Source organism: Phoenix dactylifera, chromosome 5 (genome assembly GCF_051530095.1).
Source record: "Phoenix dactylifera cultivar Ajwa chromosome 5, Ajwa_hap1_PhDact_Kaust_v1.1, whole genome shotgun sequence".
In the NCBI taxonomy this organism is placed as follows: Eukaryota; Viridiplantae; Streptophyta; class Magnoliopsida; order Arecales; family Arecaceae; genus Phoenix; species Phoenix dactylifera.
In genome coordinates this window covers 27,049,229-27,075,474 of record NC_143194.1, presented here as the reverse complement: position 1 = coordinate 27,075,474, position 26,246 = coordinate 27,049,229, and the positions used below count along the sequence as shown (strand labels likewise).

General features: G+C 40.1%; 4 protein-coding genes across 7 annotated transcripts; 1 reads left to right on the top strand and 3 right to left on the bottom strand.

Moving 5' to 3' along the window:
* The first annotated feature begins 2,106 nt into the window (after positions 1-2,106).
* LOC103696170 (alpha-1,3-arabinosyltransferase XAT3-like) lies at positions 2,107-4,645 on the top strand. The gene is made up of 3 exons (XM_008777713.6): positions 2,107-2,669; positions 2,757-2,828; positions 3,219-4,645. The coding sequence occupies exons 1-3, from the start codon at positions 2,495-2,497 to the stop codon at positions 4,424-4,426; spliced, it is 1,455 nt and encodes a 484-aa protein (XP_008775935.1). The 5' UTR covers positions 2,107-2,494; the 3' UTR covers positions 4,427-4,645.
* Positions 4,646-7,477: 2,832 nt separating this feature from the next.
* LOC103696188 (alpha-1,3-arabinosyltransferase XAT3-like) lies at positions 7,478-10,383 on the bottom strand. The gene is made up of 3 exons (XM_008777727.6): positions 9,547-10,383; positions 9,377-9,451; positions 7,478-8,958 (listed from the first exon to the last, which is right to left on the bottom strand). Exons 1-3 carry the CDS (start codon positions 9,686-9,688, stop codon positions 7,796-7,798), a joined length of 1,380 nt encoding a protein of 459 aa, XP_008775949.4. The 5' UTR covers positions 9,689-10,383; the 3' UTR covers positions 7,478-7,795.
* A 5,423-nt stretch (positions 10,384-15,806) lies between these two features.
* LOC103696198 (alpha-1,3-arabinosyltransferase XAT3-like) lies at positions 15,807-19,568 on the bottom strand. Of its 4 annotated transcripts, XM_008777736.6 has the most exons (7): positions 18,882-19,568; positions 18,659-18,733; positions 18,487-18,537; positions 18,070-18,192; positions 17,785-17,940; positions 17,554-17,694; positions 15,807-17,230 (listed from the first exon to the last, which is right to left on the bottom strand). In XM_008777736.6, exons 1-7 carry the CDS (start codon positions 19,021-19,023, stop codon positions 16,059-16,061), a joined length of 1,860 nt encoding a protein of 619 aa, XP_008775958.4. In that variant the 5' UTR covers positions 19,024-19,568; the 3' UTR covers positions 15,807-16,058. The 4 variants fall into 4 exon arrangements, with proteins under 4 accessions (XP_008775958.4, XP_089786934.1, XP_008775964.4 ...); XM_089930808.1 differs by lacking the exon at positions 18,070-18,192; XM_008777742.6 differs by lacking the exons at positions 17,554-17,694; positions 17,785-17,940.
* A 2,464-nt stretch (positions 19,569-22,032) lies between these two features.
* On the bottom strand, positions 22,033-25,473 carry LOC113461232 (beta-1,2-xylosyltransferase XYXT1-like). Its single transcript, XM_039128650.3, has 5 exons — positions 24,846-25,473; positions 24,611-24,691; positions 24,007-24,180; positions 23,653-23,802; positions 22,033-23,399 (listed from the first exon to the last, which is right to left on the bottom strand). The coding sequence occupies exons 1-5, from the start codon at positions 24,985-24,987 to the stop codon at positions 22,213-22,215; spliced, it is 1,734 nt and encodes a 577-aa protein (XP_038984578.3). The 5' UTR covers positions 24,988-25,473; the 3' UTR covers positions 22,033-22,212.
* Positions 25,474-26,246: the final 773 nt, after the last annotated feature.

Sequence of the window (26,246 nt, the reverse complement as noted above, 5' to 3'; positions counted from 1 at the left end):
ATCATTAATTTGTCCATACTCATCATCATCATCATACTTTGATGCAATCCATGGCGAACCCAGTCATCCATTTCAAGCAGAGAGTGAACAAACACATCACGCAAGCCTGAAAGACTAGAGATTAAAAGTAAGCGGAAAAGGAAGAAGGAAAGCCACTTTCTAAGCACATTTTCCTTCAAGGTTGGCTGCCAGCCGACCTCTACAATTGATTCAGATTGCTAGCTAGTCTTAGCCGTTAACTAATGGTCCCATGGGCCATGGATTAAATGGTAGCAATAATAGCTTGATTCAAGTCATGCTGGAAGGTTGCAATACACACAGCTAATCGTGTTGGCTAAGATGCCAAATACTTAAATAGATTGATGTTTCCATTTTCCAAGTCCTATTTTTTTTTCATGTTTTGCTTTTGATGCAAGTTGGCAAGTCAGCTTCAGTGTCAACATTAATTATAATTTCACAAGTTGTGATGCTTATGCACCGATGGTCATTTTAAACATTTTATATGGATCTCTAGGAAAGCTCATTTTAATTTTCTTTTTCAAGAATGTTAAGGGGTTATATAAATTTCACAAGTTGTGATACTTATGCACCGACAGTCATTTTAAGCATTTATATGGCTCTCTAGGAAAGGTGATTTTAATTTTCTTTTTCTCTTAAAGAAGGTTAGGGGGGTAGACTTATATAAATTTCTCAAGTTGTGATGTTTATGCACCAACGGTCATTTTAAACATTTATATGGCTCTCTAGAAAAGTTCATTTTAATTTTCCTCTTGAGAATTAATGTTAGGGGGTTATATGCAAAAAAAAAAGAGAGGGTAGACTTATATAAATTTCACAAGTTGTAATTCTTATGCAGTATGCACCGACAGCCATTTTAAACATTTATATGGCTCTCTAGGAAAGTTCATTTAAATTTTCTTTTTCTCTTGAGAATTAATATTAGGGGGTTATATGCGAAAAAAAAGGGGAAGTCTACCAGGAATTTGTTAATATTTCAAGACCTTGACATGAGCATTCTCAGTTGCTTCCTATTTTGCAAGCACATGAAAAGTCCATCAAGTTTAGCTGTCCAAGCTTCTACGTGTCAACTCCGCCATCATAATTTGGTTGTTAGAAGACATGGATAAAATAGCGTAGTTCCAAAGGGCCCCTCATCTTTGTATGCCATGTGGTCAAGATGTCTTTATAAGAGATGGCATCGATCGAGCGTCGGCGATGATTTAAAATAAAACTATAGCTAGGTTTGGAAATATCAGGAGCATCTTCCCCTAGTTGATCCTGCATCAATCAAGCTCAGGCTCAATGTTCCAACTTTGAAAATGACAATCCCTTACTTCTGTTAAAAATAGTGTAGTTCCAAAGGGCCCCTCATCTTTGTATGCCATGTGGTCAAGATGTCTTTATAAGAGATGGCATCGATCGAGTGTCGGCGATGATTTAAAATAAAACTATAGCTAGGTTTGGAAATATCAGGAGCATCTTCCCCTAGTTGATCCTGCATCAATCAAGCTCAGGCTCAATGTTCCAACTTTGAAAATGACAATCCCTTACTTCTGTTAAAAATATTTAACAGAATAATAAAAGCCAAACAGCTTATGAATATCACACACGCACTGAATTACTATTGCCATTTAAGTTGAGCTGTCCAAGCTTCTACATGTCAACTCTGCCTAGTTTTTTTAATAGGCAGCATATCTGGAATTCCTATCTAATCTTTCTGAATCTTAATAGGCTGGACTTCATTTTTTTTATAATCTCATTACTTTCTTTAAGCAAAGAACTAGAATTTTCAATAGATTAAACTAACGCTATAATAATATTTATTGATAAAGAAAGATGTTCTTAAAATTCCAGAAGACTAAAACTGTTTCTTTGATAATTTTGTCATTCATAATTAGTGTCCTTGTCAAAGGGTCAAGTCTATCAAAAATGAGACTAAAGTTTTTCGTTTTTGGTTATTCCGAAAATAGTGATGAGAGGACCACGCATTAGAATTACTTGGGTCAACTTGAGCACCCAGGAATCATTACCGAGATATTTGAACTGAAATCTTTCCCTAATGTAAAGCAATGCAATTATTAGACTTAGCCGAATGTCTAAAACGGTAACTAGGTTTTGGACTCTTTCTTCCTTCCTTCCTTTTTCCCCTCCCCCTGTGAGAGAAAGCAGTGGAAACCCACCTCCATTTTACAGAGAGGTTTTGAAACCAGAATGGCAGAATCTATTGCGATCAAAAGAAGTTACAGCTAAGTTAGGGGTAACAAACCTCTTCACTCTTTTGTCTCTTCCTCGTACAAGAGTCTTTTGTTGATTGGACTTAGTTTGTGCAAGAGTTATTAAGAACAATCGGTATGCTATAAACGTTTTGCAACTGGCCTTCACCTTTTCGCCTATGATATGTAGTCTCCTTTCAAAACCAAAAAAAAAAAAACGCCAAAATAAACTAATCGCCTACCTTCCCTTGGTATAAGAACTCCGAAGGTCGAAGACTGCGATGAGGAGGGAGTCGGGAGGAAAAGAGAAACAAGGAGGAAGAGAGATGAAGACTTCAAGGAGTTTTGGCAGGCCAGAGCCCTGGAGGATAGGGAATGCCTTCATCATAGCATCCATGATCCTTTCCCTTTCCATCCTCTCTCTCATCAAGCTTCGCTATTGCTCGTATCCATATGGTCCGTCTCTGTCTCTAGTTCTTTTGAGGGAATTCTTTCTAGTTCTTCTTGAGATCTTTTATATAACTAGAACTATTGCTCTTGCAGGGAAATCACAGGCACCCTCGAAATTAATGGTACCAACAGCAACAAATCTTTTGATGGTCACGGATCTGCAAGGTAGCTTCCATTCCAGATGTACTTAGAGAATGCAATGATATAAGCGCTAGCGCAAGAGAAAGAATGGCAGAGATGACAATAAATACTGACAGTTGACAGCAATCTAAATTTCAACAATTAGCTGCTGTTAGTTGTTCTTTTAGTCAAGGATATTACGTAGACAATCTAATATTTGTCAAAAAGAAGGGTGTGAGTAATTAATCTATGAATTTTTTTTTTTTTTTTGGTGAGGAGTAAATAATCTATGAATTATTCACAAAATCATTGAATTATAACATCCAGCGAAAGGTTCGTCAAAGTTAAGAGACCTTTTCAATAATTCAGACAACCATCGAGAAATGGATGAGGCCTCTTTGTCCTAAAGGTTGTACTGCTAATTTTGATTTGCAGAGGATGAAGATGATGAAGGAAACGGCACCGCGGTCGACATGGGGAAACCGATATGCTACGAGACAAGCAAGAGATCCGATACTTGCGATGCGGAGGGCGATATAAGGGTGCATGGAAGCTCTCGCACTGTGTTTGTCCAACCTATGTCGAGGAGGCAAGAAAGGAAGATCAAGCCTTATGCTCGCAAGAATGATGCCGTAGCCATTGCCAATGTAAAAGAATGGTCATTGAAAGCATCAAACAGCCATCATCTGCCTCCCGAATGCACCACAAACCATACAGTCCCTGCCATGATCTTCTCTGTGGGAGGCTATGCCGGCAACCTCTTCCACGACTTCATCGATGTGTTAGTCCCGCTCTTCATAAGCTCCTATCAGTTCCATGGCGAGGTCCACTTCTTGATCTCCGACTTCAAATCGTGGTGGGTGAGCAAATTCAGCTTGATCTTCAAGCAGCTCTCCAACTACGAGATCATCGACGTGGAGAGCGAGCAAGAGAGTACGGTGCGGTGCTTCCCTCGGGTGATCATGGGGCCGAGCTTCCACAAGGTACTAGGCGTCGATGCTTCGAGGACTCCTACTGGATACTCCATTGTCGATTTCAAAGCGATGCTGAGAGAGGCACTCGGACTGGAACGAGCAACCGCGGCGCCTCCGGAGGATGAATGGGACATAAGGAGGCGGCCAAGGCTGTTGATCCTGTCTCGCCAGAAGACAAGAAAATTCTTGAACGAGAGGGGGATGGCGGACATGGCAATGAGCTTGGGGTTCGACGTGAGGATCGGCCAGCCTGATATTAGCACCGAAGTAGCCAAGTTTGCGAGGCTAGTGAACTCGGCCGATGTGATGATCGGAGTCCATGGCGCCGGGCTCACCAACATGGTTTTCCTCCCTGCAGGGGCTGTGATCATTCAGGTTGTGCCCATGGGCGGCCTGGAATGGCTCGCCAGAGAAACCTTCCAGGATCCCGCAAAGGAATTAGAGCTCAACTACTTCGAGTACAAAATCCAAGCGGATGAGAGCACTCTCAGCGAGCAATACCCCAAGGACCATCCTGTGCTGACGAACCCCTACAAAATCCACAAACAGGGGTGGAATACGCTCAAGTCTGTGTACTTGGACAATCAAAATGTGAGGCCTCACTTGGGCAGGCTTAGGAACACTCTGATGGAAGCTCTCAAGCACCTACCTCACAATGTCACCAGCTAAGTCTTTTGACTGTTGGAACTAGATGATCTCCTCGATCCCCATTCATTTCTCTTTTTTTTCTTCTCTTTTTTTTGGGTTCTTCAATATTGTAATGATTTTGTATTTTCTTGTAAGATGATCGATATGAGTGTATGGTGCAAAGCATCAGAAGATGTTAATTTTACTTTTATACATTATTAGTTAAAAAAATATGGCAAAAGAAGTGATTTCGAGGTTCAATCAACTTTCAATGGTGTAGATAGCCATCAAGCAAAATTTCTTCTGCTTCCATCACTGCCCTGTTTTATTCCTCTCAGACTAATGGAAAAGATACATATTTGTGTCCATGAATGTGGAATATGGGGACTAATACATTTTATGCAGTTGAGACAATATAATTTAAATCTAATTTGAGCAAACAATATGACTAACAATCTAATTCACAATTTTTCATCACTTTCCACCATGAAGGTTATTAATAATGGGATGATATGAACCTACCAAACTAGTAAAAAGAGAATCTGCCTTTAATAAAGGGGATATATTTGGCATCCTTTTCAGTTGGTGTATTGGTGGACATAAACAAAGGATGGTCCAGGAGCATTAACTTACAATAGTTCGCGCATAACTACAAAGAGGAATTGAGATTTGATGCTCAAGCATATAATTTTGAGGGAAGTGATGCTCAAGCATATTTCAAAGTTGATTTCAATATGCTTAACTCGTGCTTAACTGACTTCAATATGATCTGAATTATACACGAACGGCAGATATGTGAAGAATTACAAGTTTTGATTAACATACCAAGGCCGGAGATAAGACTACATATCATGATATGTCACTTTAGAAACAAAGTTGAATGACAAATTTAACCTTTTCTTATATACATATGTATACATAGCGGGAACGGGCTCATTAGGGTTCTAAATGGAGACATCAACCCGAAGGAGAGGAGTGGCAACAATTAACAAGCTGACTGAAGCCGGAGGGGAGTTCAGCTACGGCACTTCATGTTCAAAGGAGCCAAAAGAATTGCAGAACCAATTTTGAGGAAAACATGTAACTGGACATCTTGCATACTTGACATTTGTACAAAACACAAGCTCTAGTCCTTGATTGGTAGAAAAAACCACATCATGGTTCCACATGAACCAACAACCTCATGGTTCACTTTAGACTATTAGGTAACCAAGTTTTCAATAAGCTTATGCCATAAAGCACGATCTAGAATGCAACCACTTGCATGGAATGTTTATCGGTTACCTCAGGTAGGGAGCTTACATCACTTCTACTAGGTGATTGTCGGTGGTTTTGCTTGGACTAACCAAAGATTGCCCATGAAAATATGTTAACTTTTTTTGACTCCAAGAATGGATCATAATGATCTAGTTCTGTCATCCAGAGGGTCGAAAAAGGACATTAAGCATTACCAATAAGCTATTTTGAGCATACAACAAAGCACCATTAATTGCAATATTCTGATCCAATTCTCTCTCTCTCTTATGGCGTAAGCTCTTGGACAAGACGTGCCAACCAACTGATGTAACAATTGTTGCTCTCAACTAATTTTTTTAGCTAAAAATAGTAAATTTCATATTTTTCAAATTAGAGATAAATAAATGATTTTTTTCATGCTTTTAGAAAATAAATTATTGATTGCGACGCACACCATTCTAGTGTCCAAAGTTGATTTGCCCTTCCAACATCACAGCCAGAGGATGCAGAATAATGCAAGATGAGAAAGAATTTAACAGCTGTGCTCTTCAATTTTGCATCCAGCTAATGGAAAGATGCCTTTTGGGCCTTTTGATCTCGTGGTCAAAAGCCCAGCACATTTACACCCCAATATATTACTTCTAAGATTCTTATTGTTTAAAGATGTTCACAAGATTCCATATAGGTATGTATGTATGTATGTATATGCTTCGTGACTTATCCTATATTCTTCTTCTCCAGGAAATCAAAAGCCAAACGACACACGGTGGTTAAAACTCCAGCGGCTGGAGCTACCAATAATTGTCCTGCTACCTAACGGCTTCTGGAAATGACATGCCTTCCCCACCCGGGGATCAATCCTTCTATTTGTCATTATTACACGGTACGGGGGGTGGATCCCAAAAAGTTGACGGCAACCGGCGAGGCGACGCCAAATAACACCGCTCTGCATGGGTGAATCTGCCATGAGGCCACGAAATAAAAAAAAGAATTCAAATAAAGACCGGCCTAATTTTGTGGACTCTAACTTGGCTATTCCATCAAACACTTTTGGAGATGGCCAAGCCAACAACCTGTCTAGTCCCACGCTGGGCGGCCAAGGCTTCCCAGACTTCTCTTTGTTTTATTTTTCCCTTGTTTTTTTCCTCCGTAGAGCCGGGCCTTTAAAGTGTAAAAAAGTACAACCATCATGTTTACATTTGGTTTCCAGCTAAAGATCACCAGTGTAATTGATATTTATTGGTGAGTCGTGTCATTGTGCTGAATGAAATCTATCACCAATGAATTGACTTTTCTTGTGCTTGCCTGGCTATTAGCTAATTTCCCAAGGGAGACTTCAAAGGAAGTGTGTTCATTAAGAAAAGTGGTGTATTATGAAATCCAGAATAACAATATAAACATGCGAGGAGCCCTTTAATGGTTTATTTTTTCAGCTTTGGACCCTTTCTTTCGGAGAGGGATACGGGCTTAACACCTTTTTGTATTTTCTAGGCCGCTTAAGAGTTGAAAGCTAGCCGTAAATTTGCACCTTTCGTAAGCAAGCTTTTAAGTATTATCAAATTTATATCCTTTGCTCTGTTTCGTTCATCAATGCTCTGTTTCAGGATTTTTTATCAGGTTAAATCTCGTAGCTCGGGAAGGTTTAAACTTCATGTGAATGGAGATGGATTGCTTACAATTATTGGCTTGGTCAATCAATCTTTGTCAATGGCCAGCTAATCAAGGAATGGTAGCGGCCATCTCCTTGGTGGGTCAAATTCCGGATGCTTTCAATCATGTTTCCAAGACAGCTAAGCCGACAGCTCATTTGTTCTTGATGGAAAAAGAATCAATAAAAAAAGATGTACAATCTAACCAAGAAATAACCATGCCACTGGATTTATTATTTGTTTCAATTTAAGACAAAAATGTTTCCATCTCTTTTTCCAAAAACACAAAAGAAAAAAGAAAAAAAAACCTCTCAAACATAAAATTTTGTAAGAAGAAAAAGGGTATACATATATAGTGGCGTACTTAGTTCGAGATTCACATTTAGTCCACCACTTTGTAATTTATTGCACCATAGCCTTCTCTCTCTTGCGACACTATTTAAGCACACGACATTCTTGACCACAAAGAATGAATTCAAACATGGAAAAGGGGTTCTCCAAGAGGTTAATGCCACCATGCACTCTTCTACTGCATGAGATTCTCGAGGGCTTTCCACAGAACATCCCTGAACCTGCTCAAATCAAGCTTCACGTTCTGCTTCTCCATGAACGTAGTCTTCACCAGATCCCACCCACGGTTGTGGAATGAGGAGGGGTTCTTGAACACAGGGTGGTTTCTAGGATACAGCTTCATCAGAGTGCTCTCCTGTGCACTAATACTATATTGCAAGTAGTTTAGCTTCATGTCCTTGGCTGGGTCCCCAAAGTCCTTCCTAGCTATTGTTTCCAGCCTGCCCCACGGTACTATTTGGATCACCGTCGCTTGCGGTGGGAGGAACACCATATTGGTGAGCCCAGCTCCATGCACTCCCATCATCACGTCGCAGGAGTTAACTATTTGGGCAAAACGAGTAATATTAGACAGTGAATTGGCCTCGGCAGCAACCACCTCATAGCCCAATTCCTCTGCCATTTGAGCTATCCTCTTAACATTTGTGATCGCCCGTGACTGCTTCCTTGATATGATGAGCAGCCTTGGCTTCTTATGGGGGTATTCTTCAATTCTAGCTACGGTGTCTCTCCCCAACTCGTAGGTGCTTCTCATAAATTGAGTGAAATGGACCATAGAATACCCATGAGGAGCCTTCGTGGGGTCGATGCTTAGCTCCTTGTGGCGTCGGAGACCCACGATCATGTGCTTGAAACAATGAACCTGATCGTCCCTGCCAAATTCGATGAGTTGGTATTTGGAGAGCCCTCGAAACACGGGCAGGTACTTGTCGATCCACCAATGCTTCACGTCGGTCACGATGAATTGGACTTCTCCATTGAATTGGCGAGCAGTTAAGAAGAGGGGAACCAAAAGATCGGTGAAATCATGGAAGAGGTTTCCTGTGTATCCACTGACTGAAAAGACTATAGCAGGGATGCTGTGGTTTATGGTGCATTGTATTGCCTCTTTGCTCGATTTAACCGTCAGTTCTCTAATTTGGTTGAAGTCATTGTCGGCTCCCTTGCGTGGGTAAGGTCTAACTCGCCATAATTCATTTCTTCCACTGGGTTCCACGAGTATAATGGAGGAAGTGTTCTGATGAATTCTAATGTCGCCATCCATTATGCACAGGTCTCCTCGTCGTTCTGAAACATGGCACAATGGCTTCCCTCGATTCATATTCTCTCCCTTCATACCTTCACATGAAGCGAACCAAATTTTTTTTTTTTAAAAAAAAACAAGACATGGGAAGTAATTACTCGAAAAAAAGCTTTGGGGAGCCTAGCATCACCATCCATTTTCGCTCTTTAGAACCTAAATGTTCTGGTTATTTCATCATCATCATTAGGATCATTATGTTTACAGTTGTTGCCATCCGCCACCTTTACCACTATCATCACCACCATTGGCATTTTGTTATCATTATTATCATTGTTACTAGGAATAATGGTTGATATATGTATGCACGACCTCTTTAGATTGCTCGAAAGTGCTTGAAATTTTCTGTTAGATTCATTTGATTTTTCTTATGAGAGTACATAATGAAATCAAACCTCAAGATTGCAACATTAAACACAAAAACCATATGAACAAGTACAGGATTGAGTGGCCTACCCAATTTTGGAGAATCTGCTGTACCTTTGGCTCCAAGATTATTCCGACCTATGGGCTTTAATGGCTCTGAACTCCCTGCAATACCTTTCAGCATTAGCAGCACGCTCAAACAGAGCAATTAAGCAATTGAAAGTAACCCAATGCAGGACCAATGCTGAAGAGAAACTTACTAGTGAGAAAAGGATCTATTTGAGGTTTAGAGACGACAACAAAAGTGGAGAGCACCAAGCATCCGATGATGAACACTGCTAGTCTGAAACTTCGGGACTCGACTCTGCCGGAGCTCCTTGTGGACTTCATCTTGTTTGCCATCTTTGCTGGAGCACCAACCTTCAATCTTCTGAAATATTTTTCCACAATATGTTTACTCTCTGTAGCTATAGGATTCGTTTTCAACTTGTTAATGTCAACAACCTGATTACCATAGTTGACCTACGCACAACCCACACTTCCTTATTCTATAAACTCTTGCTTAGCTTACAGAGAACTGCATGGCTCCTAGGTTTTCCATGAGAGATGATTGCTGGATTCAAGTAGACTAATCCTACCATTTGGGAGGATAAATTCTATGCAGTTAAATTAGGAGGATTCGACCGGTGGATGGATTCAAGTGGATCAGCTGGCCAAGCTTCCCAAAGGTCTAAAGAACATGGGGCCGAAAACTTGGACATAACAACTTCCTGAGTCCTCTAAGCAATCTAGTTGTTAAAGATGATTTTTAGATGAACGTTGGGGAGGACTAATCCTATAATTGATGTTTGAAACACAACAATTCAAAAATATGGAACTCTCTCCGCAATCTCCAGGGTATGATACCCTTTAGCTTCACAGTGACAATGAGAGCACCGGAAAAACCAAATTCAGCTCTACATAAGATAGCCAAAATGATGTATTTGCTCACATTCTAGGCAGGGACAAATTGATAGGAAATACTATTTGCTTCTTAAGAAGAACAAGGTATATGAAATGAAAGAGTTGGAACGTGCGTTGGATATCATTGAAAAATCAAGTAAAAATTAGGATGGTTTCTCTAAGTAACCTAATCATAAAAGATGATTTCGAGTTGTGCATTTGGGAGATTAATCCTATTATTGTTGGCATTTGAAATATAATAATAAAAATTAAAGAAATTTCTCAATTAAGTAAAAATTTAGGTGGTTTTGGTTCGTCAATTATGCTGCCATGCTGGTAAAATGATCTGAGCAAAATAGCAAATCAAGATAATAAATAAATGAGAGTCTAATTTTGCAATGGAGATTGAGGTCCCAAACATCTCTGTCTCATTCATTGGTTTTGTCTCTTTCTGGGAACAACATCACCATCTAATTAATCTGAGGTCTCATCATCTCTTTATGCAATGCAATGATTCCAATATGGGAAAGTCTATCTAATAATTTTCTTATGGCCCTGGAAAAAGGCTGGTGGGGCTCACCCTGTCCTTTGAGATAAGGAGAGAAGAATTCGACCGGAATCAAGCTATAGGGCTGAAAGCCAGAGTATACCCGACAAAGTTAACGGTACCGACAAAGTTAACGGTACCGTCTGAGCGAACTTGCTACGGAATGGAGAAAAGTAAATGGTTGGGAAAGCTTACTGTTAAAATGATGGGATTTTCCCTGGTTACACCTCCAAAAACTAAAAAAGTTTATTTTTTCCCTCTGCAAGGGCCAATGAAGTTGAAACTGCGAGAAATCTTATTGGGATTATGTCTGAATTTAGCCATAGGCACTGGAAGGATGCTTTTCAGAAAGGGAGGGATTTTTTTGCAATTTCTAAAAAGCTAGCTAGAAACATACCTGCGCTTTGAGGATATAGCATGAAAAATGCCGCAAAGAATCTTAAAGTTATTTAGTCTTGTCGTTATTTAAATAATATTAACTTGTTAAGGACTACCGAGATGTTAGAGAATACCGGTTGCTCTCATTATGCAACAAATGTGCATGGTATAACGGTACAATTAAAACTTATTATTTATAACTCCGGTCACGCGCATGCATGTGCATGTGTATGTATGTGTAGGCACATGTATGGATCCATGGAAATAACTTTCCAATCCTTATTCTAATGCTATTTAGCGATCAAGACATAGAGGCCAAAAATATATGCTCCAGTCCCTTGTTTAGGTGGCCATCTATATTTTAGTCCCTCATCCATGTATAAACTAGTGTGCCTAATCAAGAACAGGTGCATATATTTACTTCCTAGAGAGCAGTGAAACCAAAGGTTGCATGTGATGTAATTTTCCTATATACAACTTTTATACTCTTTTTCTAATAAATAAAAATCAAATCTAAAGTCTAAAATCAATAGATTTGGGTTTTACTAGAAAACCGGTCAACTTTTTCTGATAAAATGAGATCTTGATCTATCTAAATAGTTTAGTCCCTTATTGAAATGACTAGTGTCTTCCTATTTACAGATCTAAAAGAATAGCTATCAAGCTACACGTACATGTGATGATGCTTCGAAAAGAAGTCATAGATTAATGATGCATCATGCGATTTATCTTTTTAAAATGATGAATGATTGTTGTATAGACACTATATATGGATGCTAGATCTAGATCTGAATTGGATTCGCGTGGACTTAATCATCCGGCATGCATCGGTGCACCGCTAGATGTGCATGCCTACGAATTTCGTAAGATATTAATAATTATCGCTTGAATTAAATAGACTGCAACCACCAAGTCTGATGGTCGTTCAACTTGTTTGGCAAGGTACCAAACTGGTGGACACCGAGCCACATGACTTGTCCCACATTTTTGCCCTATAACCGGGGCATGTTTCAGGATTTTAATGGATGCCTAACATTTATCTTCAATGGTCCCTGGTTCACCACAGCAAACAAGGACTTGACAGGGATTGAGCCGAGACATGCACATAATTTTATATTGCTTCGAGCTGGAATCTTAGGTGAGGCTTCATTCAACATCTAGATCCAACTCCGGGCCCAGCTAATCTGACAGATCTCCAAAGCAAAGATAGATCCATCGTAAGTCTGTATAAAACTACTGTTCGATAGAAACGCAGTAGAAAGAGTCCATGTGAACGTCGGGTCCTCTACGTCAAGTTGGCAGCTAAACTTCGAATCTTTTCCATACTGTCGACTAGCGAGGAAGGATCGTAAACCCTTTGACGCATATCACGTTCTCTTTGTGATTATAGAAAGAAAACAAGAGAGGGAGAAAGCTCAGTATCTCCTACTGGCATGGGAGAAGAAAGCGACCTAAATTACTGTGGGATACCGAAACACGCAACCAAAGAGCTTCCCCGGGCACAGTCAAGTGGTCCAAATGGAGGAAATGTAGGATTCCTGCAAAAGAGTCCTGTGGAGATGGCGTGAAGACCGTGGCTGGCAAACTAAATACGGCATGTGAAAGCAGTATGAACTTTCGGGGTCCATATTCTTAGAGATCAAATGCTTCTTCTACTGTTTCTTTGGCCAAAAGCAGTAGAGGAATTTCTGGTGTACAGATAAAAAGTGTTGTCTGGTAGCGAGTTGTCGGCAACTGCTTGAACTTGGACAAAATCATTTCAGAAAAACTCATTTTCCAGACGAGTGTGTTCTGGCTCGGCCTAATCTTTACTCGCGATGTTCTTATTATTTCCACAATGACAGGATATATTCTTCGTTTCTGCATTTTTTTGACTTCATGTTTGGCTTGTTAGGGTATCAAGAAACTGCTTGAATGTGGACACAATCATTTAACAAAAGTCATTTTTCTGACACTAGTAATTTGATTTTCAAAGTTGCTTCAATTTCCAAGCCACCGCAATCGGCGGAACATGATAAACAAAGGGAGTAAAAAAAGAGAGTTCTTGGATTGAATTTTTCTGCAGTGTCCATTGCGGACGCTAGGCATGGTCGCCTTTGGTTTGAAAACTTGATGCATGTTATTTGGTCTATATATTACTCCATAAACCAGCACATGAACAGCATGATACTGTCTTGACAAACCAAGCACGGCCTAATATTTACTCGCTATGTTCTTTTTATTTCCACAATGACAAGATTCTTCTTTTCTGCATTCTATTATTGACTTCATGTTTGGCTTGTTAGGGCATCAAAAAAAATTGAAGGGATGCAACTGCTTGAATGTGGACAAAATCATTTAACAAAAGTCATTTTTCAGGCAAGAGTATTTTGAATTCCAAAGTTGTTTCAATTTCAAAGCACCATGGCTAGGAAGCCCCGCAATACGTGGAATATGATAAACAAAGGGAGAAAAAAAAGAGTTTTTGGATTAAATTTTTCTACATTTTTCATTGCGCACACTAGGAATGGTCACTTATTTTTTGAAAACTTGATGCATGCATGCATGTTATTTGGTTTATTACTCCATAAACTAGTGATACCTCAACATGATACTGTATTGACAAACCAATCACAACCTAATATTTACTTGCGATGTTCTTATTATTTCCACAACGGCAAGATTCTTTCTTTTCTGCATTCTATTTTTAAATTCATGTTTGTCTTGTTAGGGCATCAAGAGATTGAAGGGATGCAACTGCTTGAATGCCGACAAAATCATTTAACAAAAGTCATTTTCCAAACAAGAATATTTTGATTTCTAAAGCTACTTCAATTTCAAAGAATTTTGACTAGGAAGCCCCGCAATAAGCGGAACATGATAAACAAAGAGAGCAAAAAAAAATTCTTGAATTGAATTTTTCTACAATGTCATTGCGAACGCTAGGAATAGTTGCTTTTGGTTTGAAAACTTTGATGCATGTTATTTGGTCTATTATTCCATAAACTAGCACATCCTTGACAAATCAATGAAGACCTAATATTTATTTGCGATGTTCTTATCATTTCTACAATGATAAGCTTCTTCTTTCCTACATTCTTTTTTTTTTATTATTTTTACTTCACCTCAAGGCATCCAAGGAATTGAAAGGACACAGCAATAATTGCATATTTTTTACTCCACAAAACTAATAATTATTTGTTACCAAATCGCTTTTGGATGTGATATATGTGTTCTTCCCACATGAAAAATGCCAATATTTCAGCATTTAGTAGTTGGTAGGATGGAGCATCTTCGGAGTTTTTTATGTCAAGAAAAGAGGTAGCTCTCCAGATTTGCCTACAAACGACAAGACCACACCTATCAACACCTCCCCCTCATCGCGTTACGCGTTTGTGAAAGCTTGAAATAAAGGCGTAGCGAGACGCGCCAACCTAAGGGTAGCCTCAACGTGAGAATCCATTCAAAATTATTTCTAGACACTGCCAACCCAACCACCACAACGCGCCTAAAGGCTATGATTGTGCTCATGCTTCCCCTTGGTGGCCAGCTAACATGCACAAATGCAATTAATTGGTGGCATTTGGGGACTACTACTTGCCATGTGATGGGTTCCAATTGCATGTTAACCATAGGAAGGTCCAAATATATAGATACATCCACATGTTATGCAATAGATTATTCGAAGCATATTCTGATACAACGAGCCTTGTCAATTTGCTAATAACCTATGGTTGCACCATCGCAATTCTGGAGAGAAGGGTAAGGTTTGCGACAAAGTTAACAGCAATGTAACCGCACCTCCTAGATGATCCATTTTGCTTGTGTTTATCTGTGTTTTTTTGAAAAAAAAAAATCGATTGAAGAGTTGAATTTGCTCAAAAAAATAAAAGAGTTAGGATTGTTTCTGTTTATCTCCTTTGATTTGTTTTCATTCGCTTGTTTTCTTCCTTTTGTATTCTCTCGTCTTGCTACATCTATCAATGAACTTGAGGTGAATGCTTAAGTAACCAAGGACCATGGTAGGGTCTGTACAACCACCCTGCACTTAAAAATTAATGCGCAGAGAGAGAGAGAGAGAGAGAGAGAGATGGTGCTTTAACTTAAGATAATAATTTAAAACTGCATTATCATGATCTGCCAATAGCAACTGTTTAATTTTCTTTTATTTTTTTTATTTTTTAATCTTTATGATGATGAAACTTGCAGTATTGTAAATCATTCTGGTAGCTAGGGATGCTAATATCAAATTAAAGTATCAAGATTAGAATTACTCGAACCAAACTCATGGAAAACATTTCCAAAGTTCAAACCAAGAATCGTCTCCTAAGACAAAGAGTGGGTGTGATTACTAGGCTGTAACCAAGTTTGCAAATTAAAAATTTTGATTGGATGAAACAATTTTTCATGTCGTCGGCAAACTAATTGAGTAATAATAGAGCGTATCCTATTATTGAATCTGTAATTATACTTCTAAGGAACAACCAAACTGCGGATATGTCGACAAAAGTAAAAAAAAAAAAAATCACCATGCCATGTGATCGAAGAAGACTGAGCCAAAGGAGAGTCGGTGTGTGATCAGAAGGGCATCACCTAATTCAGTCTTGTTAATATAAGACATCAGGATTAATTTATCCCACACCAGAGGCCAAGATTCAAAAAAATAGACAGAAATGAGGAAAAGCTTGCAAAAATATTTTTACAAGGATCATCCAGTATCCTCTACACCTTATTTCTTTAGTTGAATGAAAGGGTGGTCGAACCACCCAGTATCCTCTACAAGAATATTCAAAACAGGAATCATATATCCATCATTACAGCTAAACTTCAAGTTGCAGACATCATCTTTCTTCAGCATAAATGAGAATTAATTGGTGAAAAAAAATATATATGAAGTGAAAGGTGTACAAAGCCTCGAACAAACACCTACTGCATCATGTGCTCGAGGGCCTTCCACAAAACATCCCTGAACCTGTTGACATCCAACTTCACATTCTGTTTGTCCATGAATGTTCCCCTTAGAAGAACCCACCCCTGTTTGTGAAACGATGTGGGGTTCTTGAACACAGGATGGTTTCTTGGATATATCTCTGTCAGGGTGCTCTCTTCTACGCTGATGCTATACTGCACATAGTTCAGCTTCATGGCCTTGGCTCCATGTCCGAAGTCGAACATGGCTATCCCTTCCAGCCCACCCCATGGTACTATCTGGATTATGGTTGCATTCATTGGGAGGAACACCAGATTGGTGAGACCAGCCCCATGCACTCCCATGAGCACATCGCAAGAATTAATGTTTCTTGCAAACTGAGCTACGTTGGTGCTCACACCAGCCTCTTCAACCACCACTTCGTAGCCCAGATCCTGTGCCATTCGAACTATCTCAGGAACATTTGTGAATTTTCGGGTTCGCTGCCTCGATATGATCGTAAGTCTTGGCTTCCTGTGGGGGTGCTCTTCGATCCTGGTCACGGCGTCTCGCTCCAATGAGTAGACGCTTCTCATGAATCGAGCGAAGTCGACCATGGTATAGCCATTAGGATCTTGTGCGGGGTCGATGGTGAACTCCATTTGGGCTCGAAGACCCACAGCCACATGCTTGAAGCAATGAACTCTGTCATCGTTGTCGAAGTCGATGATTTCGTACCGAGAGAGCTTCTGAAACACAGTTAGATACTTCTTCATCCACCAAGGCCTGGTCTCGGTTATGACAAACTGAACCTCCCCATTGAATTCGCTGGCGGTTAAGAAGATGGGGATCATTACATCAGTGAAGTCATGGAAGAGGTTTCCTGTGTACCCACCAACCGAAAACACTAGGGCAGGGACGTTGTGGTTTATGCTGCATTGAGGACCGTCTTTGCTCGATTTTACCATCACTTCTGTGACACGGCTAAGAGCAATCTTGTCTCCCTTGCGAGGGTACGGCCGAATGCGGTATGATTCACTGCTTCTCTCCGTGGATTCCACGGATATAACAGAGGAAGGGTTCCTATGAATTCTGATGTCGCCTTCCAATTCGCATCGGTCTACTCGGTAGTGAGAAAAATCACATAATGGCTTCTTCTCTGAATTCATCATATTCTGACCCCCCACTCCTTCACATTAAGCCAAAAACAAAAAATTAGTCATGATAAGTAATGCTTTCATCTTGATGCAGAAATGGAGCTCCTCAAACCAATGTAAAGTAATGACTTGTTCTATTTTGTGCTAAATTTACATGTTTCTGACCAATGTATTAAATGCTACGAGTTGGTTCTGTTACCCCTCCAAATTGTTTTCTTTTTGGCTTCTATTTTAAGGAGAAAGAGAGGGGCAAAAAAAAAAAAAAACTTGGAGAGCCTAGTAGTTTCCTCCATTTTACGATGGTGCTAGTTATCTTGATTTGAAAGCCAACAAATCTTAATGATGGCCAATGTACCTAATTGCTTGGAATTGCTAGTGTTTTGTTCCTGAGTTGGATCGGCAATGGCAGGATTGGGGTCCCCCTGGGGTCCTGCTTCCCCATCCTTATCACATTCACCAGAATTGGGATCACATGTGGTGGTCTCATTTTCTTTCCCTGTGACATCAAGGAAAAGGTGAGCTATAACAAATAAAAACCACATCGCCTTCAACTTGTCTAGTCCAATGTCAATAGCGATCGATGTACCTAATTGCTCGGCATTGCTAGCATTTTCTACTTGAAGTGAATCATTGATGGTGTAGTTTGAAATTGTTGGGAGTGTAAATTTTCTGTGCAATTCACCTCCATGGGAGTTGGACTCGTCACTTTTCGTGCTTATCTCCTGCATGCTGTTATTGCTCTCTGTAACATGGAGGAGGACAAGGTTCGCTATCATGGTTTAAAAACTTATCATCTCTGGTTTGAGGACTGTGAGCCAAGCTAGACCTATTGAATTCAACAACAATCTAATGTGAGCTGCAAAAGGCATACCTAGTTTATCTGTAGTTCTCAGAGTTTCCTTCTGAGCTGAATTAATTTCACCACCCACTTCATCTTGATGGGCTCTTAAGTCATCACCTTCTATTATTTTCTCCTGAATCTCATTATTGCTCTCTGAAACATGAAAAAAAAAAAAAAATTTAATGGGAGTTCAACATGAGGATTCATCACACAAAACCTCCCTTCATAAAAAAAAAAAAACCCCTCAAAGCCTCCCTAGAGCCATTTAAAATTCACCAGGGAAGCCACATAACTCTCCTCTGTTAATCTATTTCTACATTGAAAATTTCAATTTAAAAGACACAGCTCTGGCAAACAAGCTTAGTCAGACTTAGGCAATCTTTTAAGTTACATATTAATAATTTTTTTTTTGAATGAAAAAAAAAGTATCTAAATGGATTGCCTTACCCATTTCCTGCTTGCTGTGCTCTGTTGCATTGTCTTGTCCTGAAATTTCACCTGAAGAAAGACATCATCGATTCCCAATCTTTGGTAAATCTTAAACATTATTTAATCATCAAACCCCAACAATTCGATGCCAAACATATCATCAGAAGAACTAGTTGTGCAAGCGTCTTACCCAGTCGTTGAGAATGCCCTGTATCTTCGGCCTTGGGGGTGCTTGGAGCCACATGAACACTTGGTTTTGAACCCACTGCAATGTTGTTCAGCATCAAGTAAGTGCTCAAACACAAGAATTTAATCATGGAATTCAACCAAATCCATATCAAAAGCAGCCGATGATATAAAGCTGCGTTCATCAAATTCATAAAGCCATTCATGGCCGAGGTTGAAAAACTTACAGATGGGAAAAGGGATGGATTGAGGTTGAGACACCACAATGAAGGTCATCGAGACGAGGAAGCATCCGATTACAAAAACTACTATTCTGAACCTTTGGGACTCTCGGTTCGAGTTCCTAACCAGCTTGAACTTGTTTGCCATGTTTGGTGTGGCGCGACCTTCAATCTTTCATTACTCGCAGAAAGATGGCAGCGTTTATGAAGAGGGTTAGTGAGGGAGGTGGTGGTTAGGCTGCCGCGTCTACTCTTCTATTCATCTCAGAAGTCGAGTCGTTTCCGCCCTGCTTACTTCATGATTTCCTAATATTTTTTTTTCTTCGTGTTGAAAAGTAATTCGGATTCTTTGGAAACATGGTCATATTGATAAGGACTCCATAATTGACCAATGGAATAACTCGACCACCTACCAACTCTTGCGGTGGCAAGTTATAGATTGGATCCTTGGTTTTCCACCTAGGAGGTGGAATGGAGAGCAGTTGCGAGTCTCATCATTTTATTCTAATATGACCTCCACATGGAATGAATAGCTTGGCATGTGGCTTATACTTGTGAGGAAGAAGACCAAAGTGTTGTCAAGCTCTAAGTTCTTTGTAATTTAGAAGTCCTAACTCCTAAAAATCGGATGGACCCAAGTGGATCACTTGGCCAAGCTTGGCAAAGGCCTCAACATCACTAGCGAATGGAATTAGAGAAGCTAGCTTCTAGGTGCCCTATCTAAACATTTAAGAGGTTCACTTTTCAGAGGACTAATCCTGTCATGTAGCTTTAAAAAGCGGCAAAGTAACAGAATATCTTTATCAGCCATCTGCTATGGCTAATGTGCACAAATTAAGTTGAAGTTCAGATGATTTGGATTGATCAATTGCGCCGGTATGTGACAATCTATATGATCAAAGCAAATGCTCTGTTCCATTTTGGTTATAGTACTATAAGGGTTTACTAAATACAAAATAGTCCGGCAATATATTTTAATTGCCTCACCCATTGGGATGGCTTCTTTTTGTCTCATTGCAGGGGTTTTCTTTTATCCCTAGAGGACCACCAGCTTTCTGTAAGAAAATACCTCTCTCTTTCGTATGATTCCTATGAAGTATAAACTATACCCGGTGCAGTTTCTCTCTAATACTAACAACAGAACTAGTTGTCAAGCATCGCCAGCAAGTTGCAGTACATAGTTGCAATTTTCAATTAAAACTATCAACAAGATGTATAGTCTGAAAATGATCATTATATATTCACATTTGTTTTTGTCATTGTCTATCATCATCATTTTTCTGTCGGGTTGATGATGCCGGGCTTTAATTTATCATAGCCGATCTACAACCGACATATTTATTATATGCATGCTTTGGATCGAAATTACTAGAAAAATTGACTACTTCTTATCTAGGGAGATTGGATGATTAATAAAAAGAATTATTTATGTTGGCCATGTCAAAATAGATGGTATGTCACTTCTTCCATGTCTTAATGTTCAACAAGTGCTTGGCTCAAAAGAGTAAAAAAGTAAAAATAGTACTTCCATTGCAATGCTTTTGCTAGCAATATCTTTGTCATCAATAGGTTGAGTGTGACAACTTATCCTCCCAAGTGCAACAAATGTCTAATAACTACTAGTTGTCATCTTTCATGGTGACACTCCATGCGTTTTGTTGAATAATTTACATATCTCATGAGTTCGGCAAACTGTGGAAAAGTATTGCTATCCTATTTCAACTCCTGCCTGCCATTAAGCTCGAAGGCATCAAATTTTGGGTCTCCATTGGAGACACCCAAAAAGTGGCATGTTTGGTGCTACATGTGGTTAAAACCAATCTTTGCTTCCATCCAGGAATGCTTGCATCGAAACTTAAATGAACAACAAATTACAAATACTATCACTTTAATAATTAGAGAAAGAAATTGAGTTGTATTTTGAGCTAAATACGTACATCTCGAGAGTAACCCAACCTCTCTGTCCTTTTTTTTCTAATTGAAAAAGGACAGGCAAAGTCTCCATCCAGCTTCATCACACAAAGTCCTGGTTGGCAGGCAATTGGACTTAAAAGAGTCCCTTAGCCGACACCCATCCAAGCCTCCAAAACCTACCCCCATAAGGACTCTGAATTTTCCCAGCCAAGTGTCCGTTTGTTTGAAAGGAAGAAGAGTCGGTGCCTAAGGAGGAAAATTTAATGGAAACATGTGCGAAGCCCATCCGGATACAACAAAATTGCGAAAGGTGGTGGGCTCGTTTGTACAGCCAACCCCACACCACGACCTTGGACGTTATCGTAGGAGTCAAAACATGCAGAAAGTTTAAACTAATTCGTTATTCTCTGGCAGTTAAAAGCCATTGCCTACGGTTCCTCCAACACGTCCACATGAATACAAGTAAAAAAAAAAAAAAGTATGTTCTACGTGCATGCCAGGATCCCGAGGAGACAGTTTTACTATCCTTTGTTTAAGGTTTTTCCGGCAACTCTTATGATATTTACTCCATCCACCAACGCACACGTTTGCAATGTGTACGTGGATGCCGCATGATTAGCCACAGATACTGGACTGCCAACCTAGCACAACATGCAATCATGATAATAGAATTCCAATGGCACGTTACAAAGGCTTCCAGCCGTCCGCGTTTCATATAGTGGATCTGCCGATTGCATTGAGTTAGGTAGGAAGTTGACCATTAGATAAATATATAATAAGCTGAATGATGAGAGCTTTATGAATTTTAAACTTGTCAGTTTGTATCTACATGTGGATGGGTTATTCTTCATAATTAGAGTCTCAAAAAGTAATATGTGACAAAAAGAAACTGAAGCTGCTTAATATCATAAAGTACTTAAATCATGATCACCGACACGGGAGAAGGGGTGTAATTGGAACATCACATACAATCAATTAGGCTGTGGCTTCTATTTCTACCCACTTTCTTTCTTTCTACTTTTCTTTCAGAAAAAGGACTTGACCATGTGGCAGCTCCTAAGGACCACTTTATACTGATACATGCATGCCTTATCTCTCCTTTTACTCTCAAAAAGAGTTTTCTTTTTTTTTTTCTTTTTCTTTTTTTTGGATTCCCTCTCTAAATGAGAAAAAGCTCAGTATAGCAACCAATAAGGTCACAGTTAGTGTGGCACCCAGGATTAGACAAACTAACACCAAACAATTGAGGAATTATTTTGTAGTTTCTCAGTATGATTTAGTTCATATATATATAGACTCTCCATGTGCGGCAAGATTACAATTTGTAAATCATCCTTCTTGCCACCCCCTTGGGGAAGAAAAGAATGAGCAGTTGAAGTGAAAACTTTTAAATGTACGATAAACTAAATCTAACTCTTCTGTTCTATCGTTGATGTAGAAGCTTAAGGGCTTTTATCAGAACAGGCCTAAACCTCCTGATATTGAGCTTTACATTTTGCTTCACTAGGTATATTTCCATCATACCATTCCATCCAAGCTTGTGAATTGACGAGGGGTCCTTGAAGACAGCGTGGTCTCTAGGGTACTGATCTATAAGCGTGCTCTCCTCTTCAGTTATATTGTAATCCAAGTACCTCAGTTTCATCTCCTTGGACGGATACTTGAAGTAAGTATTAGCTATCCAATCCAGCCTACCCCAAGGGATTATCTGGATCAGGATTGCGTTCGTCGGAAGGAAGACTAGGTTGGTGAGCCCGGCACCATGAACCCCCATCATCACGTCACATGAGTTCACAACATGCGCAAACCGAGTCACATTGTTGTCGGCCTCCGAGACCACCACCTCAAAGCCCAACTTCTCTGCCATCCGAATTATCTTGTCTAGATTCATGAACTTTCTCGTTCGACTTCTTGCTATGATCAGCAGCCTTGGCTTCTTACCGGGATGTTCACCGATCCTCATCGGGGAACTCCTCTCCAGCGAGTACGCGCTCCTCATAAACCTTGTGAAGTCGACCATGGAATATCCGTTCGGAGCTTTCGAGGGGTCGATGCTCAAGTCGTTGTGGGCTTTCAGACCGACGATCGCATGTTTACAGCAATGCACTCTCTCATCGTTGTCGAAATCAATGATTTCATAGCGAGAGAGCTTCTTTAGTATCGGAAGGTACTTGTAAATCCACCAAACTTTGAAATTGGTCACAACAAGCTGTACTTCTCCATTGTATTGGTAGGAAGTCAGGAAGAGTGGGACGACCACGTCGGTGAAGGCATGGAAGTAGTTTCCAGTGTATCCTGCAATTGAGAAGACGATGGCAGGAACTGTGTGATTAACAGTGCAGCGAGGGGCTGCTTCGTAATTTCCCAATGATTTCACGGATACCTCCCGAACTTCAGCCATGGCCGCCTTGTCTGTCTTGCGACAATAAGGTCTGATCTTCCATGACTCATTTCTTCCCCATGCACCAATTCTAGAGGGTGTCACGTATATCACCGAGGAATTCTTCCCCAAAATCCTCACATCACCGTCCATTTCGCAGACGTCGGATCTCCGGGCCGACGTGTCGCACATCGGCTTCCTCTCAGCCTCCAAATCCTCAATCCGTTCATCTACAAGCAGGAGAAGAAGTCTACAATAGATCAGACAAGGAAGTCATCTTAAAGATCGACAGTCTATACTCCTTGGATACTAAACTCGCCATGAGCGTCTCACTCAGTGAGTCGAGTCGGCTGACTCACTGAGTTCCTCAGCCTTTTTTTCTTTCTTTCTTTCTTTTTTAATATTTCCCCTCCCTCTTTCTTTACAGCAATAATTTGGATCATGGTTCTCGATTAATTGTACTTGAAGGACATAAAAACATACCTTTTTTGATGGAACTGGTGGTAACTGGTCCAGGCAATGAATCAACCATGGTGGTCATGTTCTTCTGGGTCCTACCATCACTATCCGTTTCACAGTGACCTGATTTTGGGTCGCATGGTAAGCTTTTTCCCCATGTCACCTTTTCACCACCTGTAATAATCAACAAGGTCGATCGCAATTGATCTTAGTTACTACAAGCAAGACTTGTTGCATCAGCTAATCAACCCGAGCCGGGTGGTTCACCACGAACAATAATTTTAGCTCAAATGACTTGACCTTTGCAAAATTTTCCATGGTTCGAAAAGAAAAACGGTAGCAGATAAAAGCAAAAAGAAGAAGAGTGGTTTTACTCGCCTAGTTGTTTAGTGCTGTTTGAAAGATCTTCTTTCGCAGGGGGAACATCAGAAGCCGTGGAGGAAGAATTCTGGTGCATCTCGGTAAGATCATTCTTTCCACAAAGACCTGATCTTGGGTTGGCATCGTCGCAGCTTGGCCGGCTCTCATGCGTCGCATTTTCGAGCCCCGCCTCTAAAGATTGAGAGGAAGAAAATGATCACCCAAATTAAGAGACATACATTTCACTAGTTCAATTATTGATTGAGAGGAAAACAATGATCACCCAAATTGAGGACATACATATATACATCTCATTAGTTTAACTCAGACAAGTAAATTTTCAATATTCTTTTTTATTTTATTGTTATCGATATTTTTCAAAAGACCAATTGTGCCCTCTATTGATTCAACACTTTGGGAGCAGAGTCCTCATTGCCAAGTCTAAAAGCTCAGCTGCTTTTGCCTATTCTTTACTCTTCCTCTCCATATTTAGAAATATTTCCACCACGAAGACTTCCTATGAGATCATGCATCCTAATACTACTTTCGTTTAAGCATGCTTAACTGCAATTTTTTTTTCTTAAATTAAAAGAAAAAAAAGAGATATTTGCTTTTATCTTACCTAACTGTGGAGAAGTCATTGCAGTTTCGACCAGAGGGCCGGTTTCCGCTGCATGCTTCGATGATGATTGCCGGGAATTTACTGCAAAAGAGGTTCGAGCGATAAGAACTAAAGATCTGACAATACCACATCTTGTAAGATGCAGATAAATGAGGATCTTTTGCAAGAACAGAGATAAAAAAAATGAAAAGAAAAAAGAGCAAAAAAGCAAAGAGTTGTAGAATGAGAAACTCACAGATGGGAAAATGGACTGCAAAGTTATTGGTCACCGAAATGTAGGTTAACGAGACCAGAAAACACGCGGCGAGCAATCCAAGTCCGAGCTTCTGTGGTTCGAAGCGGCTGAAGCTCCTAACCAGCTTTGCCTCGTACCCCATCTTCCCCTCGCTGCTATCTAGCCTTCAGCAGTCTTCTATCATACACAGAGGAATCCCTTAGTTGCAGTGGAAAAGGCTAGGCTGCAGCAATTCTACGGAGCTCTTAACATGAGTGCGAAGTGGAGCTCACATCTAGCTCTCTTTATTTTTTTAATGGCCGGCAGTCTGATTTATTGATATATAAAGAAGAAAAGGGGTCGCGTCCTATAAACCTCATAATTGATGACCCGGTCCCTGTTTTCCTCTCCCCCCATACGGCTTTCCTAAGGGAAGGCATGGAGCCAAGTGATTCCCTTAGAATGCGTTGGCTGAGAAGAAGCTGCTTCCAAGTTTTCAACTTCTACTTAATTTAATGGCCCCATCGCATGGAAGATATGAACAGCATGTGCCTAAATAGTTCGCAAGGGAAAGGTCCCAAAGGCTTAGAGCTTTGGGGTGGAAAAGCCCGACAAAAAGTAGAACTCACTGCCTCACTAAACGGCCCATAAAGGTTCTAGTGCGTGGAACTCATTTATATCATTAATCAATGTATTTGCTGACTAATTTAAGTCCACAAGATTGACGGTCTATAGTTTCATTGAGATTGTAAGTATTGTACATAGTCAGCTGTTGTTTGTGGAAACAGGGCTTGGCAAAGGACTACGACGAAATTGAAGTCTTTGGCAGGGTAGTTACATAGCTTACTACGAAACGCTGAGGCGGCTTCAAGTTTAGGTGGAGAAAATTAGGCGAGTGTGTTTATCGTGATTGAACTTGCTTGCTCTCTTAGCAAACCTTATGAGCTATTTGCTTATATTCACCAAATATCTTAGTCAAGAGGGGGCGAAGAAATCAAATATTGTCCGAGAAATTCTCTGCTCCTCGATTCTCTTTTTCATGACGGGTTCCGTCTATTCCGCACCCTCGTAATTCAAAGGAGAGAATGCGGATTGGATAGAGAAAACAGTTCAAGCAGAGCTGACCCTAAACAACTATGGGCTGTCACTTTGCGGTGGTGTTCTAGTGTCTTTGGAAAGAAAGAAATGGCCGAACTTCCAAGCTTGAAACTAATTGTCACGTCCTGTGCCTGCCGCGTGGGTCGACTACGTGACACGGCCGCCTGCATCCTGGGGCAGGGCCCTAAAAAATATGATAGGACTAAAAAAACTTATCACAACCTCAATATCTATATACAAAAATAATTTTAATTCATAACAAATAACAAACTTGTACAAAATTATAAGATGCATTCATCCTGCCGGAAACAAGAATGCTATATC

Coding starts and splice junctions, on each gene's coding strand:
- LOC103696170 (XM_008777713.6), top strand. CDS start 2,495: ATGAGGAGGGAGTCGGGAGGAAAAGAGAAACAAGGAGGAAGAGAGATG. Junction 2,670..2,756: donor CTATTGCTCGTATCCATATG/GTCCGTCTCTGT, acceptor TTGCTCTTGCAG/GGAAATCACAGGCACCCTCG. Junction 2,829..3,218: donor GATGGTCACGGATCTGCAAG/GTAGCTTCCATT, acceptor TTTGATTTGCAG/AGGATGAAGATGATGAAGGA.
- LOC103696188 (XM_008777727.6), bottom strand. CDS start 9,688: ATGGCAAACAAGATGAAGTCCACAAGGAGCTCCGGCAGAGTCGAGTCC. Junction 9,452..9,546: donor AATAGATCCTTTTCTCACTA/GTAAGTTTCTCT, acceptor AAGGTATTGCAG/GGAGTTCAGAGCCATTAAAG. Junction 8,959..9,376: donor AGCAGATTCTCCAAAATTGG/GTAGGCCACTCA, acceptor CTTCATGTGAAG/GTATGAAGGGAGAGAATATG.
- LOC103696198 (XM_008777736.6), bottom strand. CDS start 19,023: ATGGCAAACAAGTTCAAGCTGGTTAGGAACTCGAACCGAGAGTCCCAA. Junction 18,538..18,658: donor AGGGCATTCTCAACGACTGG/GTAAGACGCTTG, acceptor GTCTTTCTTCAG/GTGAAATTTCAGGACAAGAC. Junction 17,231..17,553: donor TAGCAATTCCAAGCAATTAG/GTACATTGGCCA, acceptor CTTAATGTGAAG/GAGTGGGGGGTCAGAATATG.
- LOC113461232 (XM_039128650.3), bottom strand. CDS start 24,987: ATGGGGTACGAGGCAAAGCTGGTTAGGAGCTTCAGCCGCTTCGAACCA. Junction 24,181..24,610: donor AATGACTTCTCCACAGTTAG/GTAAGATAAAAG, acceptor CTCAATCTTTAG/AGGCGGGGCTCGAAAATGCG. Junction 23,400..23,652: donor CACCAGTTCCATCAAAAAAG/GTATGTTTTTAT, acceptor TCCTGCTTGTAG/ATGAACGGATTGAGGATTTG.